Raw genomic sequence first — 27557 nt, 5'->3', positions numbered from 1 at the left:
AAATATATTATTTGATATATTTATGTATTCACAAACAAGGTTTTAAACATTTGATGATATGTACATTTCTTTACCCATGTGAAGTCTTGAACCATATGTTATTTTTTTTTATTTTAAATAGGATTCTATGTACATTATCTTTCATAGTCCTAGGACTAATAGTCCTAGGAATGCTAATCCAATCCAATCCAGTCCGCCCAAACAAACATGGCCTTAATCCCTTTGTAGCTTCTTATTAATCTTGTATAGTGTCACCGATACACTCAATATTTTTGTAGATAAGAAGAGATTGTCATAACATTACTCTTTGAATTTGTTTGTTTGCACAAATTATAACATATGATTAAGATTATTAATACATAAGATTCACATTCTATTATTTAGGTTGCTATCTTTGTTACTCAACTTAAATTTGGATAGACATTCTAATTGACAAAATTAATAACCTTTTTAATCATACAACTAATAATAATGTGAAATGAATATATAATTCAAATTATATATTTTCATATTTTACTAATCAAATAGTAACTTTGAGTATTACATATATCGACCCTCCATTCATCAACATTCTACATAATTTCCTCTCCATATTCCTCTCTCTGTGAAAATGGATTTGCTTCCTCTGCTTCAAGCAACCGGAACTCTTGTAGCCCTATTTCTCCTCTCCAAAATATGGATGTCCAAAAACACCACCACAAACAAACATGCCAACAAGACCTTCACCCAAGCCCCACAACCAAAGGGTGCATGGCCGATCCTCGGCCACCTCCACCTCCTCGGCGGCCAAATCCCACTTTTCCGAACCCTCGCGGCCATGGCCGACCAACACGGTCCCATCTTCACAATCCGACTCGGGTTCCGCCAAGCAGTCGTGGTGAGCAGCAAACAAACAGTCACCGAATGCTTCACTGTCAACGATCGAGCTTTCATGTCTCGCCCCCAAACCGCTGCACTCAAATACATGGGCTACAATGGCGCCTTTTCCGCGCTTGGACCTTCCGATGACTACTGGCTCCAGCTTCGTAAAGTTACCACCCGCGACCTCCTCTCTAACCGCCATTTGGAGTCGCTTAAGCATGTGCGAGCCCTGGAGATGGACTTGTCCATCAAAGAGCTCTATTCACTCTCCATCAAAAATGGTACTTTCATAAACAACCCGTTTAAATTCGGCAATTTTAGATTAAAAAAATAAGGGGTAAATTATAATTTGGTTTGTTTATAATTTGGAAAACTCTATGGTGTGCAGCCACTTAATCATAAATTAACATAATTTTATTATAAAATTTTGTAACATCAATTACAAAATGCTTAATCTTATAAAAAAATATCATAATTAAGTTACAAATTTTTTATATTAATTTGTAACAAAATTACACTTTTTATAATTAATATTACAAAATTTTATAATAAAATTAAGTCAATTGTGATAGAGTAGATATGGTGTGCACACCATAGGCTCTCCTACATAAATAATTAATTTGACAATATATCGCCGAACTTTGCTTCTCACCAAACAAGATATGTTCTTACAAATTCCAAATATACATATATATATATATATATATATATAAGAGATTATCTGGTGACAAGAGAGAAACTTCAATCTTTTCTTTCTTTTTCTAATTTTACGTAGTTATTTATTTTCTTTTCTCCGATATGTTTCCAAAATAGAGTGTAAGGTGAAAGTGAGTGAATGGTTTAGGCAAGTGACAATGAACCTGGTGCTAAGGGCGATCGTGGGAAAGAGATATAGCTTCGGTGACTGCGAGAGTGACAAAGAGGCGAGGCAGTTCGCGAGGACGATGGAGGAGTTCGCGTATTTGAGTGGTGCTCCTGAGTGTTCGGATGTGATTCCCGGGATTGAATGGTTGGATTTGCAGGGTAATGTGAAGTCTATGAAGAGGAATGGTAAAGAGATGGATAAATTCATGAGTATGTGGCTTGAAGAACATGTGCAGAGCAGGAGAGAAGGGAAGGTGAAGAAAGATGAAAGAGACTTCATGGATGTGTTGTTGTCTTGCTTCCCTGAGGATGGTGATGGGATGGTGTTTGGACACAAGAGTCAGGACATCATCAAGGCGACTGCTCTGGTACACTCAAATTCCTTACTTTCACTAACGCTGCTTTTGATCATGAATTTAGCAAGGAAAAGGAAAAATAAAAAATAATAAAAAACTTGTATATCATTCAAGTTTGTTTTACATTTTTTTTCCTCTCTTTTTCACTTTTTAAATCACTGAATATCTAAATTTATGATCTAGAAAACAATATAAAAAGTATATTTGACCCTTTTGGTTAAGGCTTACCAGTGAGATTGTTACTTTAGTTTCGTTTGGGGGAGTAGGTTAACTTTTTAACTATTTTAATTTAGAGTTAAAAAGTCTCATTTGAAATAAGTTTTTTAAATTTTTTAAGTTTTGTAAAAGAAAAAATGAAATAATTACAATTTGAATGTAATATTTTATCTTATTAGATTAAAAAATCTATTTTATCTTTTTATAACTATTTTAACCCCAACCCATCCCACCCCAACTTCTCAAATGAGTGCTTTGTTAGCATGTATTGTTTGATTAATAATAACTAGCGGCTAAGAATGAAAACAAATAATAAAGAAATTAATTGTAATATGTATGTTGAAAGGCTTGTTTAAGAAGGGTTATTTGGGTTAAAATAGCTAATAAAAATAAAATAAGTCAAAATAGTTAATAAGACAAAACGTCATATTCATTATCATTTTATTTTTTCTCTCCCAACTATCAAATTAACTATAAAAAAAATCAACTATTTTTTCATTCACAACTTTTTTAGTCAGATTAAAATATTTAAAAAGTTAAAAAGTCAACTAAAATAGCTAGTTTTCCAAACGAAGCCTAAGTAGTAAGGGATTTCTTAATGAAATTTAAGGTTTTAGGTTCAAATCATGTTGACTTCTTTGTGTAACTTTTTTTTTAAGATAAAAAATAAATAAATAAAATACCACGTGGCATGAGGAGAAGGCTTTTAGACACCAAGTTTAGTCTTTACTTAGGTCTCATTTGGGAACAGGTTAATTTAGTAACTTTTTGGCTATTTAGCTAAAATATGAGCTAAAAAAAACTAGTATGTTTGGGATGACTTTTTGGTTTTTTACGAAAAGATGTGCAAAAAGTAGAGAGAAAATAGAATATTTGACTTTTTGATTTTTTTAATAACTTTTTGACTTTTTAACTAAATGGGCTGGTTCCCAAACGAGGCCTTAATAATAGTACTAGCAGGCGGTACACGCAATGCATGTACAATTTAAATAAATAAGAATAAAAATAAATAATAAAGAAATTAATTGTAATATGTATGTTGTCCAAATGGTCTAAGATTTCTTAATGAAACTCGAGGTATTGAGTTCAAACCTTATTAACCTCTTTCTATAACTTTTTTTTTTTTTTTTTTAAAGATTGCAAAAAATATGCCATGTGGCATGGGAAAAAAACTTGGACACCAACTTTCACTTAATAATAGTATAGATAGATACAACAAGATAGATATAAATATCTATAAATGAATACTCCATAGTTGAGTTAAGGCGATGATGGAGTGAGACTTTTTGGTAGTATATTTTAGAACAAATCCTTGGAGTGTACTCTTTAAAATTGTGTTTGGATTATAAATTTGAATAGAAATTTAAAATGAGAGTAAAAAAATGAATGAAATGTAATTATATTTCATTTACATTTCACTAATTTCTTTTTATTTTTTATTTTTTATAATCTTTTTAAATTTCTACTAAAATGTATTTTGAGAAATGTTAGGGATCATGAAAAAGATTTCATGAAAATGATCATAAAAGATTTGTGACCCTTAGATTTCCTTGATTAGTGTGTAGTACTTTATTCTAAGTGTAATTCAATGTCACAAATATTTCATAATCATTTTCAGGAAAGACTTTTCATGATACCTAGCATTGCTGTAATCCAAATGTAGCCTAAGGTTCAAGCTACCATGGTTTAAGAATGAATAACTTAAATCCTTTTATTGATTTTCTTCGTGTGGGAAATAATTAGTCATTTCTTTAATAAGAAGATGTGAAGTGATCCATTTGTTGTCTAAATTATGCAATTTAAATAAAACAAATAGATTCATACGAAATGAAATTGATTTACAGGAAAAGAAATCATTGTATTACACCATACAACTTATTGAACAGAAATACATAAAACAAAATTAAGGAAAATAAGTACAAATCGAAACTTGTGTGATACTACAGTCTCTTTTTAAAACAGATTAGCCACCTCACAATGGGTACTGGAGGTACGTTGACTTCTGTCTCTTAGGATACGACAGTTTAGACTAGCTAACACAAAAGCTCCTTTTGATAGCTTTGGCGAACCAACAATGGTAACACTCTTTCACATAAGAAGGAAATTATAGGCACAACACAAGGAAACTGATTGTACTTCTGGAGGCCAAAAAATTCTATAACAAACTAAGGAATATAGGCCTCATTTTATACACAATAAGAGAGAGAATGAGCCTCTAGCCATCAAGGCTGACACCAAATGCAGGCCATTACTTCTACAAAACTGTTGGAGTAATGCATCAAAACTGATGGGTCAATTAGTATATGAGTTATATACTCTGTATACACATGGGTGTATATTTACAGTAAACCTAACCCAAAAAAATTAGGTTGGTGGACTACCAATCTGGTCTAGCCCAAACCTAACCCAAGTAGGTCCACGACCCGGCCCGGTCTAGGCGGACGAGGTGCGCACGCATGTATGGTAATTTTGCCATAATCAACTTGGATCATAGTTTTGGCTCAAGCCCATCCTTAAAGCATCCATAACTCTCTTCCTTTGAAAAATTTGGATGCCCTAAATGGCTCATGCCTTTATCAAAATCTTGAAATTTAAATATCCATCAAAATTTTCCTCTACAATCAATGTGAAATTGGTAGTTATACACAATTCTCAATACCTCATTCATGAGGCTAACTTTATAAGATAATTTCTCATTCAATTCTTAATAATTTTTTATCATTCTTTTTGTGATGTAAAGCTCTTATCACAAAGAATCTAAACTCATTTAATTTCACCTCTATCAATAATTAAGACCTACTTTAATTTTATATTAAAGTAACTATAAAATCATTTTTTTTTCAACACCATTATTATGTGGGGAGATTAGAACTATGAAACATGTCTTTCTAATGACTATTGACATTATTGGAGGAGGGGATTATTCTAAATGGGTATGGCTTCTGTCCAGTCCGGGATTGGACTGGACCGTGCTGTTGGGTCCGTAGGGGCTCACCATGAGTCCCGTTTTGATAATCTGAACCGTTCAATGTGTAGAGATCGCCGAGTACTATATGCTTGTAAAAAATCACGTTGATCGGATATCGATAGCTATGTGATCAAAACAGTTTTTTGTCAACCGTTAATTTGTTCACCGTCCAATTTTTTTAATACGAAACCGATTTGATCATATAGCTATCGATATCCGATTAACGTGATTTTTTACAAGCATATAGTACTCGACGAGTTCTACATATTGAACGGTTCAGATTATTTAAACGGGACCCGTGGTGAACTCCTATGGGCCCAACAGCACAGTCCAATTCGATCCCGGACTGGACAGAACCATTCCCATTCTAAATCATGTCATCTGTCTGTGTCATTTCATATATGTAAGTGGCAAACTCATGGGCTTGTTGGTGGGTGATTTTTCTGAGAAAAATTAATTCGGGTTTTTTTTTTGAAATAAGTTATTTTAGTAATTTTTAAATTTTTTAAGAACAGATATGTAGAAAAATAAAGAGAGTAATGTGACAACTTATAGTGACTTTTTAATTTTTTTAACTAAAATATGTAATTGCCAAATGAGGCCTCAATATAAGTTTTTGAAAATAATTTCAAAACAATAACAAATTTTATGAACGTTAATAATTAAAGTCCTAACTTTTTTTTAAATAAATTTATAATTATTTTATAAAAATCCCATTTAATTGTAATTTCTCCATTTTTCTATACCTCTTAACAAATCTAAGGGGGCAGGTTGACCTCTCTAACCGGGGTCATAGATCAGGGCTACTCTATACTTATTAATCCTAATATGATTCAATTCGAGTCTCATTGAGCTGCATTATAGTGTTTTATTGTTATTATTATTATTTTTAAAATTTTTAAACTAAGCTCCATTAAAGGTTGGACCCAAATTATTTACATATACATCAAGTAATATTACGCATAAATAATTTTTTATTAATTTTTAAAAATAAATAGGGTTTATTACACTTTATACCTCTAAACTATCATCAAATTATCTACTTAATCTCTAGATTATCGATTGAGTCTATTAAATCCTTAAAATATATAAATCAAAATCTATTCAGTCACTCAACTATCGATTAAATTTATTAATTTAATTTATTCACCCAAAAAATAAACTATTAAATTTAAACCTATTTAATTTCTGAAATGATTACAAAAATAAAATTTAAACTCATAAGTATTATAAATTAGTAAAAGACCTTATCTAATAATCAAAATTTTATTTCAAAAAAATCTTAAATTTTTATTGTATTTGAAAAGTGGGCGTCAATTATTATGATGAATTTCATTCATAAGTTTAAGGATAATTATCTATAGTATTTTCTTACTTATCTTCTACAATGGTTACGTACTTGCCTATATCTAGTATTATATCTCATATTTCATTTATAATTTATAATTTATAATTTTTAAGTTTTTCACTAATTTTTGTTATTATATATATTTCTTAATTAATGTATTATTTTGTTCTATTATTATTTGTAGCGAATTGTTATTATTTAGATTATTTAATTCTTCTTTTTCAATATATCTAATATTCATATAATTTAATTGGCAAGATTGATAAATTAGACTCTAATATTAATTTAAACACAAAACAAAATATAATACTTTTTAAAAACAAAATAAAAATTTAAGAGTTCTATAATAAAATCGTAATTGGGTATTATCTTTTAGTAATTTATAATACTTATGAGCATATATTTTATTTTTGTAATCCTTTTAAGAACTAAATAAGTTTGACTTAAATATTTTAGGGACTTAATAGATTTAATCGATAGTTTATAGACTAAATAGACTTTAATTTATATACTTTAGAGACTAAGTAGATTTAATCGATAGTTCAGGGACTAAGTAAACAATTTGACAATAGTTTAGAGGTAAAAAGTGTAATAAACCTAAATAGATATGATTACACACTTATTTTTATATTAATACACGAGTAAGTCTATATGCATAGAAATCAAATATAAAATAGGACACAACTCTCTCACAAGAGGTGAGATTCACATGTGTGCACATATGGGTCCTCACCTCTTATGAGAGAGTCATGTCTCATTATGTATTTGATTTCTATTGTGTGACCCACACGTAACTTTCAAATGACAAAATGTGATACTTTTATTAACGAGGATGCTAGCCTTAATTAATGTATGTGTCAATAACACAATGTTTTGAAATATGAATGGTTGAGCGAATCGAAAAAATGACCAAGTTAAATATCACTAGTTCAATCGTCGGGTAATCAGAATTGAACCGTGATATTATAATTATATAATAATTATATTTAAAATGAAAATTTATTTTAATGTTATATATATAGACCAATATTAAGAATTGATTTTTAATTTAACCATTTTAATTTTTTTTTATACTTTAGTTGCTTAAAAAAAGTAACATTGATTTGTAAGAGTAAAAAATGAACGACTAAATTAAATATATCATGCAATATTTCATGACAAGTGGTGGGATGCTTCAAAGGACCTGCACGTTTCAGGTTCAATTATTTCAAGCCCGCTCCGGTTCATGCAAACCGCTACTAGTTCGAACGAATAGCCGGTTCAACCGTGATTTTTACCGATTGCTTGAAAATAAGGCGATTTTGGGCTTGAAGTGCGTCTGAGGGTTCATCCAAATAGAAATTTAGACCGATCGGCGAATCAATTAGTTGAACCAGCCAATTCGGTCTGATTTCGAAAACATTACAATAACATACACCCCACTAGCAAGGGGTATTTGGGGGTGGGTGCTATGATAGCACTCATGCTGTCACACCCCATGCAAGGATGGATCTGATGGAGTGCAGATAGAGGCAATTTCCCTAAAAAATTTGAAAAATATTATATATTATATTAAAATTTTTAAAATTATAAGGATTTACACTCTCAAATATTCTTTCACACTCCATAGTAATTCTAGATTCGTCCCTGACCCTGTGAAGTTTGTTCCAACCATATTTTAATGATCCGAACCTTTCATATTATAATGTTCGTTAAGTATATTTTTCATGTAAAAATAAAATTAACTGGACAAGTACAACTCCATGATTAAACTAAATAATAATCATAAGAATTTATCAAAATCTTGCTAACCGTTTATTTTTTCTAAACATGTGTGGGATATTATCACCCCATGTGAGGGGTGATTCTCCATGTGCTGCAAGAGTTGGCAATGTGCAAAGCCAACACACATGAACTGGCCATGTTAGGAAGCCAACGCAAGAAGAACCTTTAGCCATGTGAAGAAGGAGTTGGCACAAGCTGGCCATGTGCTGGCCAGCCCCTCCATCCACCATTCTGAAGTGTATAAATGAAGATGGGTGAGAGGAGAACATGTAGAGAGAGCAGAGCAAGCCACAGAGAGTGAGATATCTGAGGCGGAGAGACCGTCTTCCTCGGTGTGAGCAAGGGAGACGAGTGAGTGGGTGAGTGAGGAGAGTGTGAGCTCCTCCTCTATTGTAATCTTTCTGTAATATCTCCATTGTTATAGTGATAACCGGCTACTCTCCCGTGGACGTAGGCATTGAGGCCGAACCACGTTAAATATTGTGTCTCCTTGAGTGTGGGTGTGTTTTTCTGCATGGAATAATTTCTATAAGGTCTTGGGCGGGATCCCAGATCCCAACAAGTGGTATCAGAGCCTCGTCGGCGGCTTTTCGAAACAAAAACAGCGTGTTGTTTGAAACTGTCCAGAAATCAAGTTGCTCGAAATCAGGTTTTGAGCATACCAGGAGCAAGGGCTTGAGAAGAGGAGTCCAACCATGTAAAGAAGACACCCAGATGAGTCTCCACGCGCCCTCACGCGCCTCCTGAACAAGGCGCGTGAGGCCCAGTCTCTGCACGCGCCCCCACGAGCCATGAAGACAGTCGGCGCGTCGGCCCAGTCTCACGCACGCGAGCCACGCGCGGAAGATTGAAGAAGACGAGTGGGAGTAGCGCGTGTCCACTACGCGCGTGCCATGTCAGCTGCCACGTCAGCATCCAGAGGAGGGATCCAGTGTGACGCGGCAAGGGTGTAGCGGCAGGAGGAAGGATCCAGTGCTTCGCGGCTAAGGTGCAGCCGTAGATCTGAGGCGTACAATCTGTTTTGGCTTGATCTAAGCCATTTGGAGTCCGTTTTTGGTGATCCAATAGTGGTTTCTGACTATTTGGAGTATTCCGGACACATCCGCATGGTCAGATTTTACAAATAAGTTTTCAAAAATTTGCAGTTTTTATTTTGGCAATCCGAAGTACTTTTCCGGCTAATTTGAGCAGTCCGGACTTCACAGCAAAGCCTGTTTTTCAAACAGAGATTACTTTCTGGATGATGGAGGAATCCACATCAGTTTCAGGGCCGATGATTCGGTTGAACGCCTCTAATTATGCGATATGGAAGCCGCGGATGGAGGACATCCTGTATTGTAGAGATTTGTTTGACCCTATATCGCTAAAGGGGGTCAAACTAGATGGAGACAAGGATAGGGACTGGATAAAAACCAATCGAAAGACTGTCGGTCAAATCAGACAATGGATTGGCCACAGTGTGTTCCACCATGTTGCCCAAGAGACAGACGCCTATGCCCTATGGATGAAATTGGAGGGCATGTACCAATCCAAGACCGCACGGAACAAAGCCTTGATAATGAGAAGGCTTATAAACCTGAAGCTGAAGAATGGTGTGTCTGTTGCTGAACACACCAGTGAATTCCACAGCCTTGTGAACCAGCTTGCATCAATCAAAATGGAGTTGGAGGATGAGATGCAAGCATTATTATTACTCAGTTCCTTACCAGACAGCTGGGAGACGTTGGTGGTTTCTCTCAGTAATTCTGCACCCGAAGGGAAGCTGACCATGGGGATGGTCACAGACGCCTTATTCAACGAGGAGGCAAGGAAGAAAGAGATGGAAGGAGAGCAGTCCCATGCCCTTGTCACAGAAAGTAGAGGCAGAGATAGAGAAAGGGGCAGAGGTAGAGGAAGAAGTAAAAGCAGAGGGCATTCACAGTCCAGACAGGACAACATGAGGAGGTGTTTTTACTGTGATCAAGAGGATCACGTAATAAGAGATTTCCCAGAGAAAAAGGCGGACAGACAAGCCAAAGAGAAGGCTAAGGGACACGGAGGTCCCTCAACTACAGCAGTTGCAGTGAATTCCTCTGACGATGAAGAGGTGATGCTTACAATCTCGTCAAAGTTGGAGACACCCGGCTGGATTTTGGATTCAGGGTGTACGTTTCACATATGTGCGGATAAGAAGCTTTTCTCCACTTATCGAAGAGTCAGCGCTAGCATTATCCGGATGGCCAACAACACAGTGAACAGAGTTGTCGGCATAGGGATAGTGCGGTTCCTTACTAAGGCTGGAAGAAAAGTAATTTTATCTGAGGTCCGACAAGTGCCAGGAGTACGGAGGAATCTAATCTCCCTGAGTATGCTAGATCTAAAAGGAAATTGTTTCTCATCTAGTGGCGGGGTTCTTCATGTACACAGAGGTGATAGAGAAATGTTGCAAGGCAAATTGTGCAACAAACTGTACAGACTGGAAGGAGAAGTTTTGACAAAGATGAGTGTTGTCAAATGCCAGTCGAAGGGTACAAAGAGAGAACATACGCAACCAATGCGTATGATTAAGCAAGGCTTTCATCAGGAATGGCGAAAACGGTGCACGGGAACGCAAGGAGGCAATTCAAAGGTGCACATATCTGAGCCAGTGAAGCCAATCTTGAAGAAAGTTCAGAGCAAAGAAACCAAGTCTGTAGAGACTATGCTAGTGAAGAAGAGAGTTTCTTTTGCTTCCGTGTTAGAGACATTTTGCAACCTCTCAAAAGATGCATGGAAAAGAGGGATGCAATCTCGAGTCACAAAGTGAGCTTTACAATGCACTCCAATAAGGGGGTGCAAGCACTATACATGGAGTTGCATAGTGGTAACTTGTACAGACCGGTGGAAGTTGTCTTGGCAGAAGGGCTAACTGTCAAACATCAGTACGGACGTACAAGTGAGACAAAACCGAACATCAGGGATTGCAGCACAGACAACGGGCGTATGAGATCACTGGGAAGTTGTTCTGAAGTGCAGAAAGCAAAGGCTGGTTGTTAGAAATAAGCTCCGAGCAAGGAAAATTGAGGATGTTGATGTGTCAAACTCTGAAGTTTTCTAGTTGCTCCCGTGTTCATCATGCAAGAAGTTGCACGGTAATGCAAGGGTATCCCGAGCAGGGGGTACAGGGCATCCAATCAGGGGGTGCTTGATACCTTGGCAGCAGGTTTTGTTGTGGATCACCTCACATGGGCTGAGGGGGTGATTTGTAGGATATTATCACCCCATGTGAGGGGTGATTCTCCATGTGCTGCAAGAGTTGGCAATGTGCAAAGCCAACACACATGAACTGGGCATGTTAGGAAGCCAACGCAAGAAGAACCTTTAGTCATGTGAAGAAGGAGTTGGCACAAGCTGACCATGTGCTGGCCAGCCCCTCCATCCACCATTCTGAAGTGTATAAATGAAGATGGGTGAGAGGAGAACATGTAGAGAGAGCAGAGCAAGCCACAGAGAGTGAGATATCTGAGGCGGAGAGACCGTCTTCCTCGGTGTGAGCAAGGGAGACGGGTGAGTGGGTGAGTGAGGAGAGTGTGAGCTCCTCCTCTATTGTAATCTTTCTGTAATATCTCCATTGTTATAGTGATAACCGGCTACTCTCCCGTGGACGTAGGCATTGAGGCCGAACCACGTTAAATATTGTGTCTCCTTGAGTGTGGGTGTGTTTTTCTGCATGGAATAATTTCTATAAGGTCTTGGGCGGGATCCCAGATCCCAACAACATGAACGCAGTTTTATTGTGAGTTACAGATGTCTAATTAACTTTAATTTTTTCATAAATTATCTAATCAACAAATCCTATATTATGAACAAAATTATTAAAATAAATTTAGGACATGTCCTCGCAAGTTCACAACACAGTGCTACTAACCCCAGGTTGTAAAACGAGGGGGTATGGCATTTTGCAAGGGGTAAGTTGAAGCTCTAGCTGAGCTACTGTGGTCCTACTTTGATTATTTAAATTATTTTTTTGAAGCATATTAAATAGATAATTTATATAAAAAATAAAATTAATTGAATGTCAATATGATAATTATGATTTTAATAATAATTGATTTATTTTAAGATGAATATGATCTAATTAAGGAATTACTTAGGCTTCATGTGGCAACTTGATTTTTTTGGTTAAAATAGTTAAAAAGTCAAAAAATCATTTTAAAAAATCTACCATTTCAATAATTCAAGATTTTCGATACAACTAAACAAAGTTATTCTTAAATATATTTACATTTTTTACTTCATAAAAAAAATTAAAAAATCACTAAAAAAGCCAATCCACAGAAGATGCCTCATATGTGACCAACCTAATTTAGCATGAATAATTTACTTAGCAGACTCTAAAACCAAAAAGTTCATATTACTAAATTGAGCTCAAACTAAGCTCACAAACGCCTCAATGGACGCAAATTTTATGGGATAGCTATGTTTTTCAATAACGTTATGTACATAGAAAAATCATTATATATCTCAAATTTATTATAGTGTGACTCTCTCTCTCTCTCTCTACATATATATATATATATATATATATATTAAAGTGCATACTCTTTTCAATTGACAATCCTATGTTTTTTGTTTTTTCACAGTCCCTTATCATAGGAGGCTCTGATACCGTAACAGCCGCCTTATCCTGGGCAGTTTCCCTACTTCTAAACAATCCCACAACCCTCAAAGCAGCACAACAAGAAATAGACATGTATGTTGGACATGGAAATGTAAGATGGTTAGATGAATCAGACACCAAGAACTTAGTCTACCTCCAAGCCATCATCAAAGAAACACTACGACTTTACCCTCCAGGACCCTTATCTATACCACGCGAGTCCATTCAAGACTGCCATGTCTCTGGCTACTATGTCCCCAAAGGCACTCGTTTGATAGTCAACGTTTGGAAGCTCCACCGTGACCCTCACATATGGACCAACCCTGATGAGTTCAGGCCAGAGAGGTTTCTTGCGTGGCACGCGAAAGAGGATTTAATAAAGCAACAATTTGAGCTCCTTCCTTTTGGCGCTGGTAGGAGGTCGTGCCCTGGAAGCACTTTAGCATATAAAATAATGCATTTGATACTAGCTCGGCTACTTCAAGGGTTCGACCTAGAAACATTGTCGAGGAATGAAAAAGTGGATATGAGTGAGGGGTTGGGGATTGTATTACCTATGGCAACTCCATTGGAAGTGTTGCTTACCCCACGCTTATCGAGTGAGTTTTATGATCAACCATAGATAGACCTTAGTGTGTAGTGTGTTATGCATATGTAATGCGTGGAAAATAATGGTGTATACAAGGTCACCTCTATGTTTTATGACTCTTGTACCAATAAAGTGGACCCATATTTAGAATATTGTTTTTGGATTAAGTCCACCAAACTAGAATATAGTACCAATCTATGGCAAGAATTAAAGTGTGTGGTAGAGATTGAATGCATGTATTGTTGGTGTTTGTAAAATGAATCTCGATTGCATATTAATGTTTCTCAGTAAAATTTCTGAATTTGTAGTATTACTGTATTTTTGAGTCATTTACTATGTATGAGTGACATGAATTTTGAGGGAAATAAAATGTGATTTTTTTGAGTAATCATGAATTCGGCCTTTGAAATGAATGAGAATAAAAAAATGATTCTTCATTATTTATTCCCTAACAAATTATTTGATTCTCTTACTTTTCCATAGATTTTCAGAGAAACATTAATTATTTAAGAGTAAAAATAAAATGGAACTAACTCAAGATTTAAAATTTTGTCATTTTTTTTTTTATATTTTCTTTTATAAAAGATTCATGACGAAAATAATGCTAAATGCAAAAATAACATTCATCTAAAAATTTTGTTACCAATAATGGTAATAACATTGTTTTGCTCTCTACACTGCTGGAAAATCTACTTTTAGCGGCGTTTAAAAAACGCCGCTATAAGTGTCAAAAACACCGCCAATTCTTTTTGTGGCGCTTAGCACCAAACGTCGAGGACGCGGCCGTCGCTATAGCTTTTTGGCGTTTTAAAAACGTCGTGATATAAGTATAGGAGGCGTTTTAAAAACGCCGCCAAATGTCTTACCTAACAGTCTCTGACGTCACACTATGATAATTAGCGACATTTTGAAACGCCGTCATAGACATTTATACATTTTAAAAATTTAGCCGTTAGGGTTGAGATATAGTGACGTTTAAAAAACACCGCCATAGCTTCTTTTTTAAAAAAAAAAATTTGTGCTAATTCTATGTGGTTGAACAAAAAAAAAAATACCTATAATAAACAATTATTAAGAACTAATAATTGATGTTTATTAAAATAATAAATAAACAATTTCCTCAAATATCATAATCAAATATTACAAAATTTGTAACTAGAGGTGTATAAATGAGTGTGTATCATAGAATTTTCCTAATTTCATATTTGGTTCAATAATGAATGTTTGACAACTTCACTGCAGAAAAACAACATTTGAAAATTTCAGATGCTGCCTATTATCCATTAATAACGCACAAATCCAGAGTTTAGGAAGCTACAAATCCTCCTCACAAACAATTCTCACCCATCCCATCATGTAAACTACGGGAATACCCAACAGAAAAAAATAATAAATGAATAAATAATTCCCTGCAGATATAAACAATAATTTTATGGATACAAAACTAACCACAGAAATACAAATGCAATTGATGTATGTTGTTGGTTCTGACTCGATAAAATTATTGAGATATTAATATACAAAAACAAATGTTGAGCATGAGACCTGCTAGCCAGCATCATTGATCAATTTTAGTTTTATCCTTGGTAGTCACAGAAACTCAGTTCTTCTTCTACTACTGCTCCCAATACATCAATTTTATAAACTGAAAGAAGGGTATAAATAATTATCAGTTACCATTCCTCCTCAAGTATGCTAACATGCTTAATCCAGCAATTAGTGCAGCCCCTGCAGCTAAAGCCCTGTATGTTGAAGCCTACACATCTGATTGAGCATACTCTACACCTCCAGATTGTGATCCTCTCCTATGACCTTGTGTTCCTGAATGATCTAAATGCAACTTTAATACTTGTTAAAAAAAATTTAAAGGAAGGTTAAGGAGAAAAAATATTTGCTTTGGGTAACTTAGCTTCCTTCAGTTTACTTGTGAAATAAGCACTGAAAGGACCATTCTTACCTTCCAACCGGCTAACCTCGCATGGTCTACAGCTGCAACAAGATCACTATCTGACATAAGTACAACGTTGTCATGATCTTCATCTTCATACTGAAAATATGGTTGTCCATGAGCTCATAAGTAAAAACTGAGAATCCAAATAAGAAATGAGATATTGATTATATACCAAAATATGAGGCAAGTTGTTGCGGTCAATTTCATCCCCCACTCTCTGAAGGATTGCAGTCACAAGATCAGTCAAACTCCGTGTATCTGAACTCCAAAACCAGTTTAGAGAAATTCAGTTAAGAGATGTTAATTCTTAAGATGTGGATAATGGAAGTCTAAATTAAAGATAAATGACAAATCTGTAGTTTCTGAGCCAAAATGATAAATCTAACTAGTTCTATCAGTAGTTTCTTATAATAGAGATCCAAAGGTTCAAATTCTATGCTGCATTTATAGAATGCATGCCAACGTGACAAGCAGAAGAAGAGGCATACCACAATTGAATCTATGCATTCGACCCTTCTTATCTTGAATTTTGAAAGCAAAGGTATTAGGCACGATTGACGAAGGGTAGGGAAGTGATCTTGTTGTCTCAATGCTTTTAGAAGCCAATTTGAAAGAACTATCACTGAAACATGACAAATAATATGTACGTAAAATAAACACACACAATTAAAAATGTAATGTCATTTTAAGAGCAAAAGGTGTTTAACCTTTCTACATCTTCCTCCTCATCAGGAGATAATGCCATAGCAGAATCCCAAAATTTTTGCATCATATTGGGTGACGAATCGTTACTAACCCCGGCATTGCTTCCCACCTAAAGATAGCAGGGAACGGTGACACCATATTGTTCTCCACTAATTAAAAAGAAATACTGGATTTTGAAAAAGGAATCTTCAATATTAAAGTTTAGATACTATATATGATTAATTACCTAGCAGAATTAGCTATTAATACTTATCAAAATCTGTAAAAAATAGCAATTATGTTTTATACCTCAAACTCATGTAAGACAATTGATGGTCCCAAAAAGATAGAAGACTTACTGTGGCTATAGCAGCATGAGTGATATGAAGTGTTGGACAATCTTCACTGTAACTAATTAATTCAATTTGTGTACTTAACAACAAACAAAATATAAAAGAAATAAAGGAAATGAGAGAATTTGTTTGATTACAAAAATCAAACTCGAAATAAAAATAAATAAATAAAAACAGATTTTATTTTGTTACAAAACAAAATTAAAATCTGATTTAAATAAATAATAATAATAACACTGAAAATAAATTAAATAACTTACTTGATTTAATTTCTTCGAATTATAATTTGATCAAGTCCAGTGTTTGACACTGTGTCCTTAAGACAGATTCGTCCTCTCCATGGTGCTTTCAGAATTTGGACGTCTATCTCCCAGGATAAAATGATCTACTACAAACAATAGCAGCACTACAAATTGTTTGCCTAACGAACACACTAAGTGTTTATACTCTTTCTTTCTGAAAATAAATGCAGCAAAATGCAGAGATTTATAGCAGAGGATGGAGTATCAAAATTGGAGTAAAATCCAAATGGGAGGCTAGTCTATTTATAGATGTAAAGGTGGCTATTGGTTTTGAATTGAACAGGTATGAAACCTGTTAGTTTTGAATTCAAACAGATTTGAATCTGTTGGGTTCATAATTTAAACAGATACAAAAACGGGAAGGGCCATGTTTGGATGTACGTTAAAAACCAAACTAGTTTATTTCGGGAAGGGCCCTGTTTGGATGTACAGTAAAAAATAAAATACCGAAACAATATCAGATTACAAAAAATCAGAAAAATAAACCACAAATTATTCCGGTTTAATTTGAATTCTGGATTTTATTTTAACAAAATAAAATTAAATTCAAATATTTTTGGCCCAAAAAGACTAGTATTGGGCCGAACAAGCCCAACCTCACACCACGCACCCAAGCCCAGGCCAAGCCCACTCGACCGGACGGACGGCGGCGCGCGCGTGTGTGGTGATTTTTGGGTCCAATGGGTCTAGCCCATTTTGCCTATAACCTCTCCCTCTAAAACACTTGGGTACCCCTTGGGGCACACCCCAAGTACCAAACCCAAGCCTTATAAAACCATTCAAAACCTCCCACCAAATCAATGTGGGACAAGCCATTTTACAACCTTAAGGAATTTCCACCAAAACTCCATTTCCATGGAGCACACTTTGGCTTCAATTTTTCATTCACTCGGTAATGGTTTTGAGCAACCAAATATACCACGCGAATCACAACGCGGCATAGAACGCATTACCACTTTGACCCGTGAAAATCGACGCATGGGGCCCACCTAAAAAATAGACCAAACTTAGGAAAAAATTCTGGTTTTATCCAGAATTTTATAACCATTTCCAACATGAAGTACATCAACAACAGCAACCGCTACTCCATCTGTGTTCAACCATTCATACTAGTCATAAACTATAATTGAAAATCATAAGAACTTCTATACAACCTTTTTTGTGTGATTGTGAATATAAAATACCTTTATCAACAACAGGAAGGTGTAGAAATTTTCCATCATGCATGATATGTAGAGCATCAACAATGGGTGTATCCACTGTTGCACATTCGGGATTTGGGGTCATCACCTATGATTTAATTGGAAAGCATAAGATTATTTTATTATAGATCATAGGAAAAGCAGAAACTTGTAAAATTTTCGATAGCGGGAAAAATCCCAATGAGAAAATCACCTTCTCCACTGGAGTGGACTCTGGAGGCAGATTTTGTGCTATTACCCGCATCCAGATATCCTTTGACCTGATAGAAAATTGGCAGGGACCTATCAGAATTCATGCTTTACATTACCATATAAAAATTGTAGAAGTTTGCATAATTTCTTTTTAGGACCCAAAAGAAATTTGGAATGCCAATTCAATAAACAACATGCTCACGTTAAAATTCCTCGTGTTTTGTTTTCAACTACTACAACAGCAGAGCTCATACCGTAGTCAACCACCTTCTTTGTTGCCATTAACACTGTGTCAGTTGGCGAGACAGTTGCAATCCTGACAATGCCACAATTGGTAATCCAACTTCTATTATGTTGGGAAATTTATTTAATCAAAAATAGCCACATAATATACAAAATAAATCAATGTAAGGAACTAAAAAACAGAGAAGATATTACCTACTTTGAATTCTCAGGAATGATTGTAGACAAAAAGGGCCTAAACATTCGATCTCGAAGTGTTTCAACGAATGTGTTAGGACCTGTTTATCAAGCGAAAAATAAATAAACCAGCAATAGACAAGATGGTATGCTAGAGAATTTTTTTTAATATACACTCTTTACAAACCAGCAATAGATGCCCCCCATTGTTTTGCAACACCTTCAACAGCAGCTGCAATGGCCTCAAAACCTCTAGTCAAGGCTGCTATAGATTAGGAATGTGAATTAAACCAACCCCATTGTAACCATTTCAAACGCATTCCATTAGTTCTAGTTCTCGTGCCATTGAGGAAGCTTGACTGTGATCAGATCTAAGATTTGTGGCTACTTTTCCTTTCTTTCTTTCTATAAATTCAATATTCAAACACATAGGATTGTGGACTTTTGGGATCTTTCACATGCCATGTAGGGTTGTGTATACATGTAATTAAGAACTGGATACACATAGTAGAGTTCTCCTTTGTATTTCTGTATTTGATCGACTAATGAATCTTATGGTATTTATACAATGTTATTTATTGTGATGCATCTATACTATTATTAGTAAGAAACCTTTCATTTGGCATCTAAGTCGATTGAAGAAATTGTTTTCTCCATATTTTGTACTTTTCTTTATTTTCATTATAAGGACAAGACATTGGCTGTTTTTGTGCATTACTGAAACTTTTGCTTATAATATATACATATATATATATATATATATATATCAGTCAAAGCTCAATTGTCTAAGTTTGAGCTCCTATAGAGAGAGACACAGAGAGATTACAAAAAATAAAACAAACTTTGTGATGATTTTAAGGAGTTAAAATTGCATAACAAAAATGATGTCGGTGTGATTCGTGACACGTTGCAGGTTCATTGGATTAAAAAGGTTAGAAACAAACAAAGACATATTTCTTTCTTTAGATCGAACAGTGAACAATCTCCATCTTTGCTAATTCAGGGACTGTAGGACGGAGAGAGAGAACAGTGAACAACCATCATCATACCTACCTTCATGTGTGCATATAAGGATTGAGAGAGAGAAAGGGCTGAGATTCAAAATAAGAAAGGTCGAAGGACGCGCGTGTGCCTACCACATTTGGAGGCGTTTTCAATTATAAAACGGTGCCGTTTTGGTTAACAAATATGTGGCAGTTATAAAACGCCGTTAAAACTAAGAAAAGTGGCGTTTAAAAAAACGCCGTTAGAAAAACGCCGTTAAAACCTATTTTTCCTGTAGTGTGAATGAAACAACTTGTGATTCTACTATATTTTAGGTAAATAACTGAAGCATCAAGATTTTTTTAAAAATATTTCTCGTAAAAAAAATTCCATTAATACAAACGGAGTGGTTTTTTCGGACCAGAAAAAAAATAAAAATAAAAAATCTAAAAAATTACCTGCGTCACAACTTAATACAACAGAAATACATTCGATATACATATATAAAGAGTTCCTGTTTTTGTTGCTGAATTTAGCGAAACACTCATGAATGCACATACAAAATAAACAAAAATAAATAAATAAATATATACATAACTTTAATGGCATCTCCAATGGAGCACCCGATTGCTATAAACATCAAAGATCAAAGATCCACCTTTGTTTTCCGAAAACACAAAAATGAAAAAAACAAAAAACAAAAAACAAAAACAAAAACAAAAACAAAAAACCAAAAAAAAAAAAACCAAAAAACCAACACATAATCAAATAGAGTGATTACTATCACTCTATATATATATATATATATATGTCATATTAACCCAGTCTACATGTCCAAATGTAATGCTTCCCAACCTATTATGTCATAATTTCAGTAAATACAAATTCTGGAAAATAATAATGCACAATGAGTCGGATTATATTAGGTAATGGACTTTCTATTGATCATTATGGAGTTGAATAGCAATATATGAATCATTGTAGAAATATGGAAATTAATTCAACACCTTTGAACGAGAAAGACGGTGCACACGGAGATTCATTTCATGCTGCTGCTACTGCTGCTCAGCCCAAGCTGCAACAACCATATCACCCTACCGGTCAAAAGCTTTTCGCTTTTTCATAAGCCACTCCAACGATTCTTGAGATGCCTGACAAACATAGCCATAAACACAACAAAATGAGAAACTATAAAGAGCTGAAGGAAAACATTTAATTTAAGAAAGTTTTCAATAAAAAGAAATTCATCCCTCCAAAGAACCTACACTTCAAATGTGTGGGAGTCAGACGTATGTGTTTTGTTGAACTTAAAATTATGATCCGAAATCGACCAACTTTTGACTAAATAGAGGTAACAAAGAAAAAACCAATATACAGGTTCAGTGTAAAAATAAATAACTCAAATCACTTCAGTCAAGATCTTAACTTATCAATTCCCATGACCTTCAAGTAGTACCAGATCTATGTGAAGAGGTGCCCACAGGAGAAAGAAATAAGCTAACAAACTATGACATGGCCTTACATCACAACTCCCAGCTCCATAATGGAGGAGAATATAGGATGTACAGTGCATTAGTTACAGCAACAATCTAATTTTAGAGCAAAAAAAAAAACTAGAGAAATTAATTACAAAAACATATATTGCAAAAAACTAATTGAATTAGGACATAAAATAAGTAGTTGCACCAGCTGTTTCTTATCTGGTGACAAAACAACATGCTGCCACTCTGTCATTGCTCTATCTGGAAGGCACATAGGATTGTTACACAGGGCCTTCAATTTATCTCTTTGACTTGGCCATCATATTCATCAGCATCATGCCACGGACCAATCTAAAATTAGCATAAAAGAAAATACAAAATATTTTAGATTAATTAGAAGCAGTTTGTTAAACATAAATTACAGTCATCCCTAGGGTTTAAATAATTCAGATACATCTCATGGCGGGGCTTGACCTTGGTTGATCATGGGCTATAAGTTTGTATTACTAGAGTACTGTGTTTATGCAAATTTCTGTTCTAATTTTAGAATATCAAAATATTGATTAAATCTAACAAATTGAGGTTAAATGATTTTATATATATATATATATATATATATATATAAGCATATCATTGAGTTTGAGGGGTTATTGATAATTTTAACAAATTCACTGTATAATTCGACTCTTGATGTGTAATGCTTGATAGTCCCAACACTGCTACACCACGATTGATATTGACTCGTCTTCTAATACCATTGTTTAAAACCATGCACTAATCTTTAAGACTGATTTCAATCGTTGACTGTTGCAGAGGGCATGCATAAAAGGTGAAGTTGTCGAAACAAAACTTTTACTATAAGTTATTTTGTGGGGTGCAAAAATTATCAACTTGCAAAAGTTTAATGAAAAAGAACAACACCAACTAGAGTAACTAGAAAGTCACAACTAAGGTTAGGACAACATATGTGGAGTTTCCAGTTAAATGTTCGGTATTAAATTTTGAAGTTAAAAATGAAACTACTGCACTCTGCTTGACTAGCAAGAAGAAACCAAATATCTTAATGGAGTACAAGCTGAAGATTGAAACAAAAATCAATGAAAATCAATGGTAAGTATTATAAACACTGGTCCCCATACCACAAAAAGTTCCTTCAGGAAGACCTTGAACTTATTTTTCCTTTTTTTGTTGGTAGCTGTCAATTAACAAATAAAGAAAGGTAATATGTTGAAACCAGTTGGTTGATTTTTAAGCAATCATATCTGGTGACAAATTCCTCCTTTTATAAAAAAGGATAATCTCTTTAGGCAATACTCTCATGCCAAAATTCTTTTCAAAGTTTCCTTTTTAGAAAAAGACACAGTGCATAAGTTGTGATTTGGCAAGGACCACTACCCAACACTAACAAATTACAAATCAAAAGTATAACCTGGGTACAGTACTACAGATGCACGAGCCTTGGCCAGAAAAAGAGAAAAAGTAAGCTACAAAAGAGTGACAGTATTGATTTCTATTTGGTATAATTGCAACCAATCATATCAAGACTAGTAATTTCATTCAGAACATGAGGGACGTCGTACGAATTGCACTTCTCAAGTCACAAGACATTGTAGCCAAAAATCTGCAGTTTGATTCCCTTCTCAACATCGAGTAACATAACAGAAAACCAAATTAACCTACGAGTACACAACTGTGGAGTTCATAATAGAGGTATGGAGTACGTTTTTGTTGTTGTTGATAGATTTTCTAAAGCATCGCCTACCATGTTGGGTTTATTTAACTAATTTGTAGTTCCAAGTCTTCCAAAGAAAAAGCTATAGGTAGGTCCAGGGAGAAGGTCAACTATTGACAACACTTTTAAAGTTCAAACTTAAAACAAGCTCAAAAACACAAAAATCAAAATTTCTGGTCAAGCTTCACAAAATCCCTTGTCCACTTACGAGTTGAAGGACCATTGAGATACTCATATGAAGGTGCTCCCAAGTAGAAAGATTGTCTCCTGTCCATGTTGCAGCATACCTCTGGCTACCTATAAACCCAGCTCTGGTAAGAACAAAAGGACGGTTATTTTCATTGCCCAATTTCATGCCTTCATATGTTGATCGTGCCATCAGCATCCCATAAACCTACAAAGGACATCAAACATAAATAAATATAAGTTCTAAAGCTTATCATAGTGGCAACCATAAGATGGGGGTGAAGATCTTTATAAAAGTGTAAAATGTAAAGCATAAGAATAGAGCTATGGATAATACATTGTGATAATGCGAGTGATTTTGACAACCTCCAAGTTCAATATCTCCACGATGCACGTTGGTCCCAGGCATCATCTTTGTTGCAGCCTGTGAAGAAACATGCTAAGACCATGAACAAATTAAAAAATATGCAAGCAAGGGAGGAAGAGTTTTGAGCATCACCTTAAAAATAGCTGGTTCATTCATATCATTCCAAATACCATCAACACCATTAGAAATGAAATCTTTCACTAAACTAGCCAACCATGAACGAGTTTTAGACAGTGTAAAGTCAGGGAAAACACAAGGCCCAGGCCAAACCTCCCCTAAAAAACAGAGTTAAAACTTGAAAATGAGTATCATTCTTCACGTTTGATCCCTGGGTCAAGCATGAATGTAAAGGCATAAAGTGATCTACCAACAAAAGGCTTTCCATCAGCTGTTTCAATCCAGACATCTTTTTCAGAACCACTATCGTAAACAAAGTATCCTTCTTCATGTTTGATCCCTGGGTCAAGCATCCAAATTGCTTTGAATCCAGTGAGATGCAAATCTTTCACTAAAGATTTTGGATCTGGAAAGCGGTCCACCTAGGGCGCCAGGACCACCCGATAACAAGGCCGATCATGACAGCGAGCCAAATTGGGACTGAGGAGAGTAAAACGTCGAGGAATGTCTCGGCGAGGCCTGGGCAATGTAGAAAATAGATCAAATCGAAGAAGCTCCACTCCATTATCAATCGGTGTCTATACAAATACGTGTATGTACATGAGAGAATCGATAAATATACATATATGTATATGTATATGTATATACAAAGTGGAAGAGATAAGAAGATGAGGTGCTAAGCCATGGAAGCTTGCATAGATGGTGGTGGCGGTGGAGCTTTGAAATCGAGAGAGAGAGAGAGAGAGAGAGAGAGAGATCAAAATCGCTCTAAGATGAAATCAAAGATGAATATCTGAGAGAGAGATCTAGAGAGAGAATCGAAATCGGGGTGGCAGTGCAGACCGATCTGAATCAAAATCGCGGTGGCGGTGCAGATCGATCTAAAATCGGTGAATCTGTGAGATTTGAATCGGTGAATCTATAAAATTGATGAATCTCGCTACCTCGCCGGTGCAGATGGTGGTGGTGGAGGTAGAGCTTCAAAATCGGTGAATCTGTGAGATTTGAATATGAGATTCAATGTTTAGAGAGGATTGAGAGAGAGGCGACGTGAGGATAAGGGTTTAGACAGGATTGAGAGAAAGAGGCGACGTGAGCATATGTCTGAAGACCTGAGGGTTTACAAAGGCTTTATTCTATTCAAAATAGGCGCGTGTGACGTACCGCATTTGAAGGCGTTTTTAAACGCCTTTGCTCATAAAACAGTGCCGTTTTAATTAAACAAATATGCGACGTTTTTAAAACGTCGTTAAATATTAATAAAAATGACGTTTAAGAAAACGCCGTTAAAAAAACGTCACAAAAACCCTTATTTCTTGTAGTGCTACTAAGGGCTGGTTTACGGAGTAGTTTTTTTGGTATTTTGTGATTAAAATATGAGGTAAAAAAATTTAAAGTGTCTGAGAATAAATTTTTGATTTTTTACCCTCCCCCCACAAAAAAAAAAAAAAAAAAAAAACATTTTGAAAAGAATCTTTGACTTTTTTATATAATTTTTTAAATTTTTAATTAACTTTCTAATAAAATCTTTTTTTCCGCAAACACACCCTAAGTAACGAAGCAAAAAACGCTCCCAATTTTTTTTTTTGGCTAAGGCTGGTAAGAGCGCAATCAAAATATTCATCAGATTATTTACTATTGTTACATTTTTTTCTTAGCAAGAAAAAACACATCTGGCATGAAGTACAGATCATTAGAATTTGTTAGTAATATTTTTTTTTTGTCTCCTTTGAGAAGATTTTTTAAAAAAAAAATAAAATTAAAAAATAGGTAAATTACACTAACATCCCAGGAGATTTCTATTTCATACAAATCTCCCTTCACATTTAAAAAATTAAACTTACCCTATGTCAGATTAAAATGATATTTTTACCTCCAGCAATGATAGAGGGCCCGAATTTCCCAGGCTCGAATGGCTCGAATTGACCAAAACGACGTCGTTTTGGACACAAAATAACACAAAACGACGTCGTTTTGGTTAATTCGAGCCATTTGAGCCGCGAATATTGTGGCCACCAAACATTTTTCTTTTACCTCTTAGCCTTTATACATATAAAATAATAAAATAATGCAAAAATTTTGTTCATGTTATTTCAAAAGAAATAACAATTATCTTCTTTGGTGTAATTCACATAAAAAATAGTTTTTTTGTTTCTATTTTTTGTATTTTTTATTTTTACTAAAATTTTAAAAATATTTTAAGCAATTTTCTTATTTTTTATATACACCTAATCTAGATATTCTTGAGAAGTATAATATTTTGTGATTTTTTTTTTAAATTCACCAAATACAAAAAATACAAAGATAAAAAAATTTAACACATTATCTTATTTTGTTGTATTCAATGAATTTTTTTTTTTAATTTTTTGTACAAATTTTATACTTTTTAAATATATCTAGATTAAATTAATCTTATCTAGATAATAAAAATGAAAATTATATTCATATATAAAAATTTATAAAAAAAAAAATATCATAAAAATGTTGTGATAGTAATATTGTTGTAAATATAAATCATGTTTATGGATGTTTTGTTTTAAAGTATAAGACCACCATTAAGCTATATCATTATGTTTGAAAATTCTATATAAAATTTATATTTATATATAATCACTCAATAAGAATATATTCATATAGAATTTAATAATAGAAAGTTATAGAATGTAGTCATGATGATAGGAAGAAATAATGGTAAAAAAAAGATAAGATGGTCATTTAAAAAATTTTAGGGTATAACATTAGTAATGTAGAAGGTAATTTGTAATGAGATTACAAACCTCAATGGGGAGATTATAATTTTTCAAATGTGAGGAGATCTGTATTAAACAGAAACCTTAGAGGGTGCTAGTGTAATTTACCCTTAAAAAATTTTACTTTTAAGTTCTACTATATTAAAATATTCTATAAATTAAAAAATTAAGAATAAATCACTAAAAATAAAATAAAATAAATATTTAAATATTTTATTTCTTTATTGAAGGGTTAATTTCTTACTTTTCATATCGTTGTCCACTAAACAAAGTTGGAAAAAAAATATTCATACAAATTTTTTTAGTTGTTGCCAAAATAATGCAATTCCTCGCTGGAAGAATCTGAGAAAATATCAAAAAAAAAGTGAGAAATAGAAAAAAATAATCGCAAATCAATACTTATTTGTGCAAATTTAATGCATAAATCACTTATATTTTTATAATTTTATAATTATTTTTTTATTTCTCATTTTATTTTTTAATATTCTTCCGAAGAATAGCGACCATTCATTTGGCTGAATTGTCCCTCCTGTGGGGCCCACGCAAGACAACAATTATTTAGAGGACCACTTCTGAGTTAAACATGTGGCATATACTCCGTAGTGTATCAAATTATTCTATTGTATTACCCTACTTAATTATCAACGCAGTACCCGTTTACAATAATAATAATAATAAAAAATTATTTCTATTGAACCCTTCCAAAAGAACATCACGTTTCAATTAAGGCGTGTTTTGACAAGATAGAGTTTTCAAAAACACTTTTCAAAAATTTTATTTTTTTATTTTTTGTATTTTTATTGATTTTTTTAAATATTTTTAGTATTTTTTATACTTAACATAAATATACTTAGACCCCGTTTAGGAACAGATTAATTTAGTAATTTTTTAGCTATTTGACTAAAATATGAGCTAAAAAAAACTAGTATGTATGGGATGACTTTTTGACTTTTTACGAAAAGATGTGCAAAAAGTAGAGAGAAAAGAGAATCTTTGATTTTTTGGTATGAGTTGTTAACTTTTTGGCTAATTTAGTAACTTTTTGACTTTTTGGTTAAAAAAGAGGGTTCCCAAACGAGGCCTTAGACTTCGTTTGAGAACATACTTTTTAAGTAACTTTTTGACTTTTTGGCTAAAATATGATATAAAAAAAACTAGTATGTTTGGAGTGACTTTTTGATTTTTAACGGAAAGATATGTAAAAAGTAGAGAGAAAAATGAATATTTGACTTTTTGCTATAAGTTGTTGGCT

At 34.1% G+C, this 27557-nt stretch overlaps 1 protein-coding gene and 1 pseudogene across 2 annotated transcripts; one reads left to right on the top strand and one right to left on the bottom strand.

Moving 5' to 3' along the window:
- Positions 1-540: 540 nt before the first annotated feature.
- On the top strand, positions 541-13734 carry LOC114302463 (xanthotoxin 5-hydroxylase CYP82C4). The gene is made up of 3 exons (XM_028247489.2): positions 541-1142; positions 1675-2093; positions 12979-13734. Exons 1-3 carry the CDS (start codon positions 611-613, stop codon positions 13615-13617), a joined length of 1590 nt encoding a protein of 529 aa, XP_028103290.2. The 5' UTR covers positions 541-610; the 3' UTR covers positions 13618-13734.
- A 1087-nt stretch (positions 13735-14821) lies between these two features.
- LOC114302460 (CBS domain-containing protein CBSCBSPB5-like) lies at positions 14822-19677 on the bottom strand (annotated as a pseudogene). Its single transcript, XR_014363347.1, has 13 exons — positions 19662-19677; positions 18876-18953; positions 18711-18789; positions 18471-18584; positions 18270-18336; positions 18059-18164; positions 17920-17964; positions 16579-16619; positions 16243-16349; positions 16024-16157; positions 15708-15793; positions 15533-15631; positions 14822-15424 (listed from the first exon to the last, which is right to left on the bottom strand). The product of XR_014363347.1 is annotated as a CBS domain-containing protein CBSCBSPB5-like (transcript).
- Between the last annotated feature and the right edge of the window lie 7880 nt (positions 19678-27557).

This window comes from Camellia sinensis, chromosome 3, assembly GCF_055761805.1.
Source record: "Camellia sinensis isolate YWXY chromosome 3, ASM5576180v1, whole genome shotgun sequence".
NCBI classification, from domain to species: Eukaryota; Viridiplantae; Streptophyta; class Magnoliopsida; order Ericales; family Theaceae; genus Camellia; species Camellia sinensis.
Note: the sequence above shows the minus strand (reverse complement) of the source record. Positions and strands in the feature narration are given on the sequence as shown.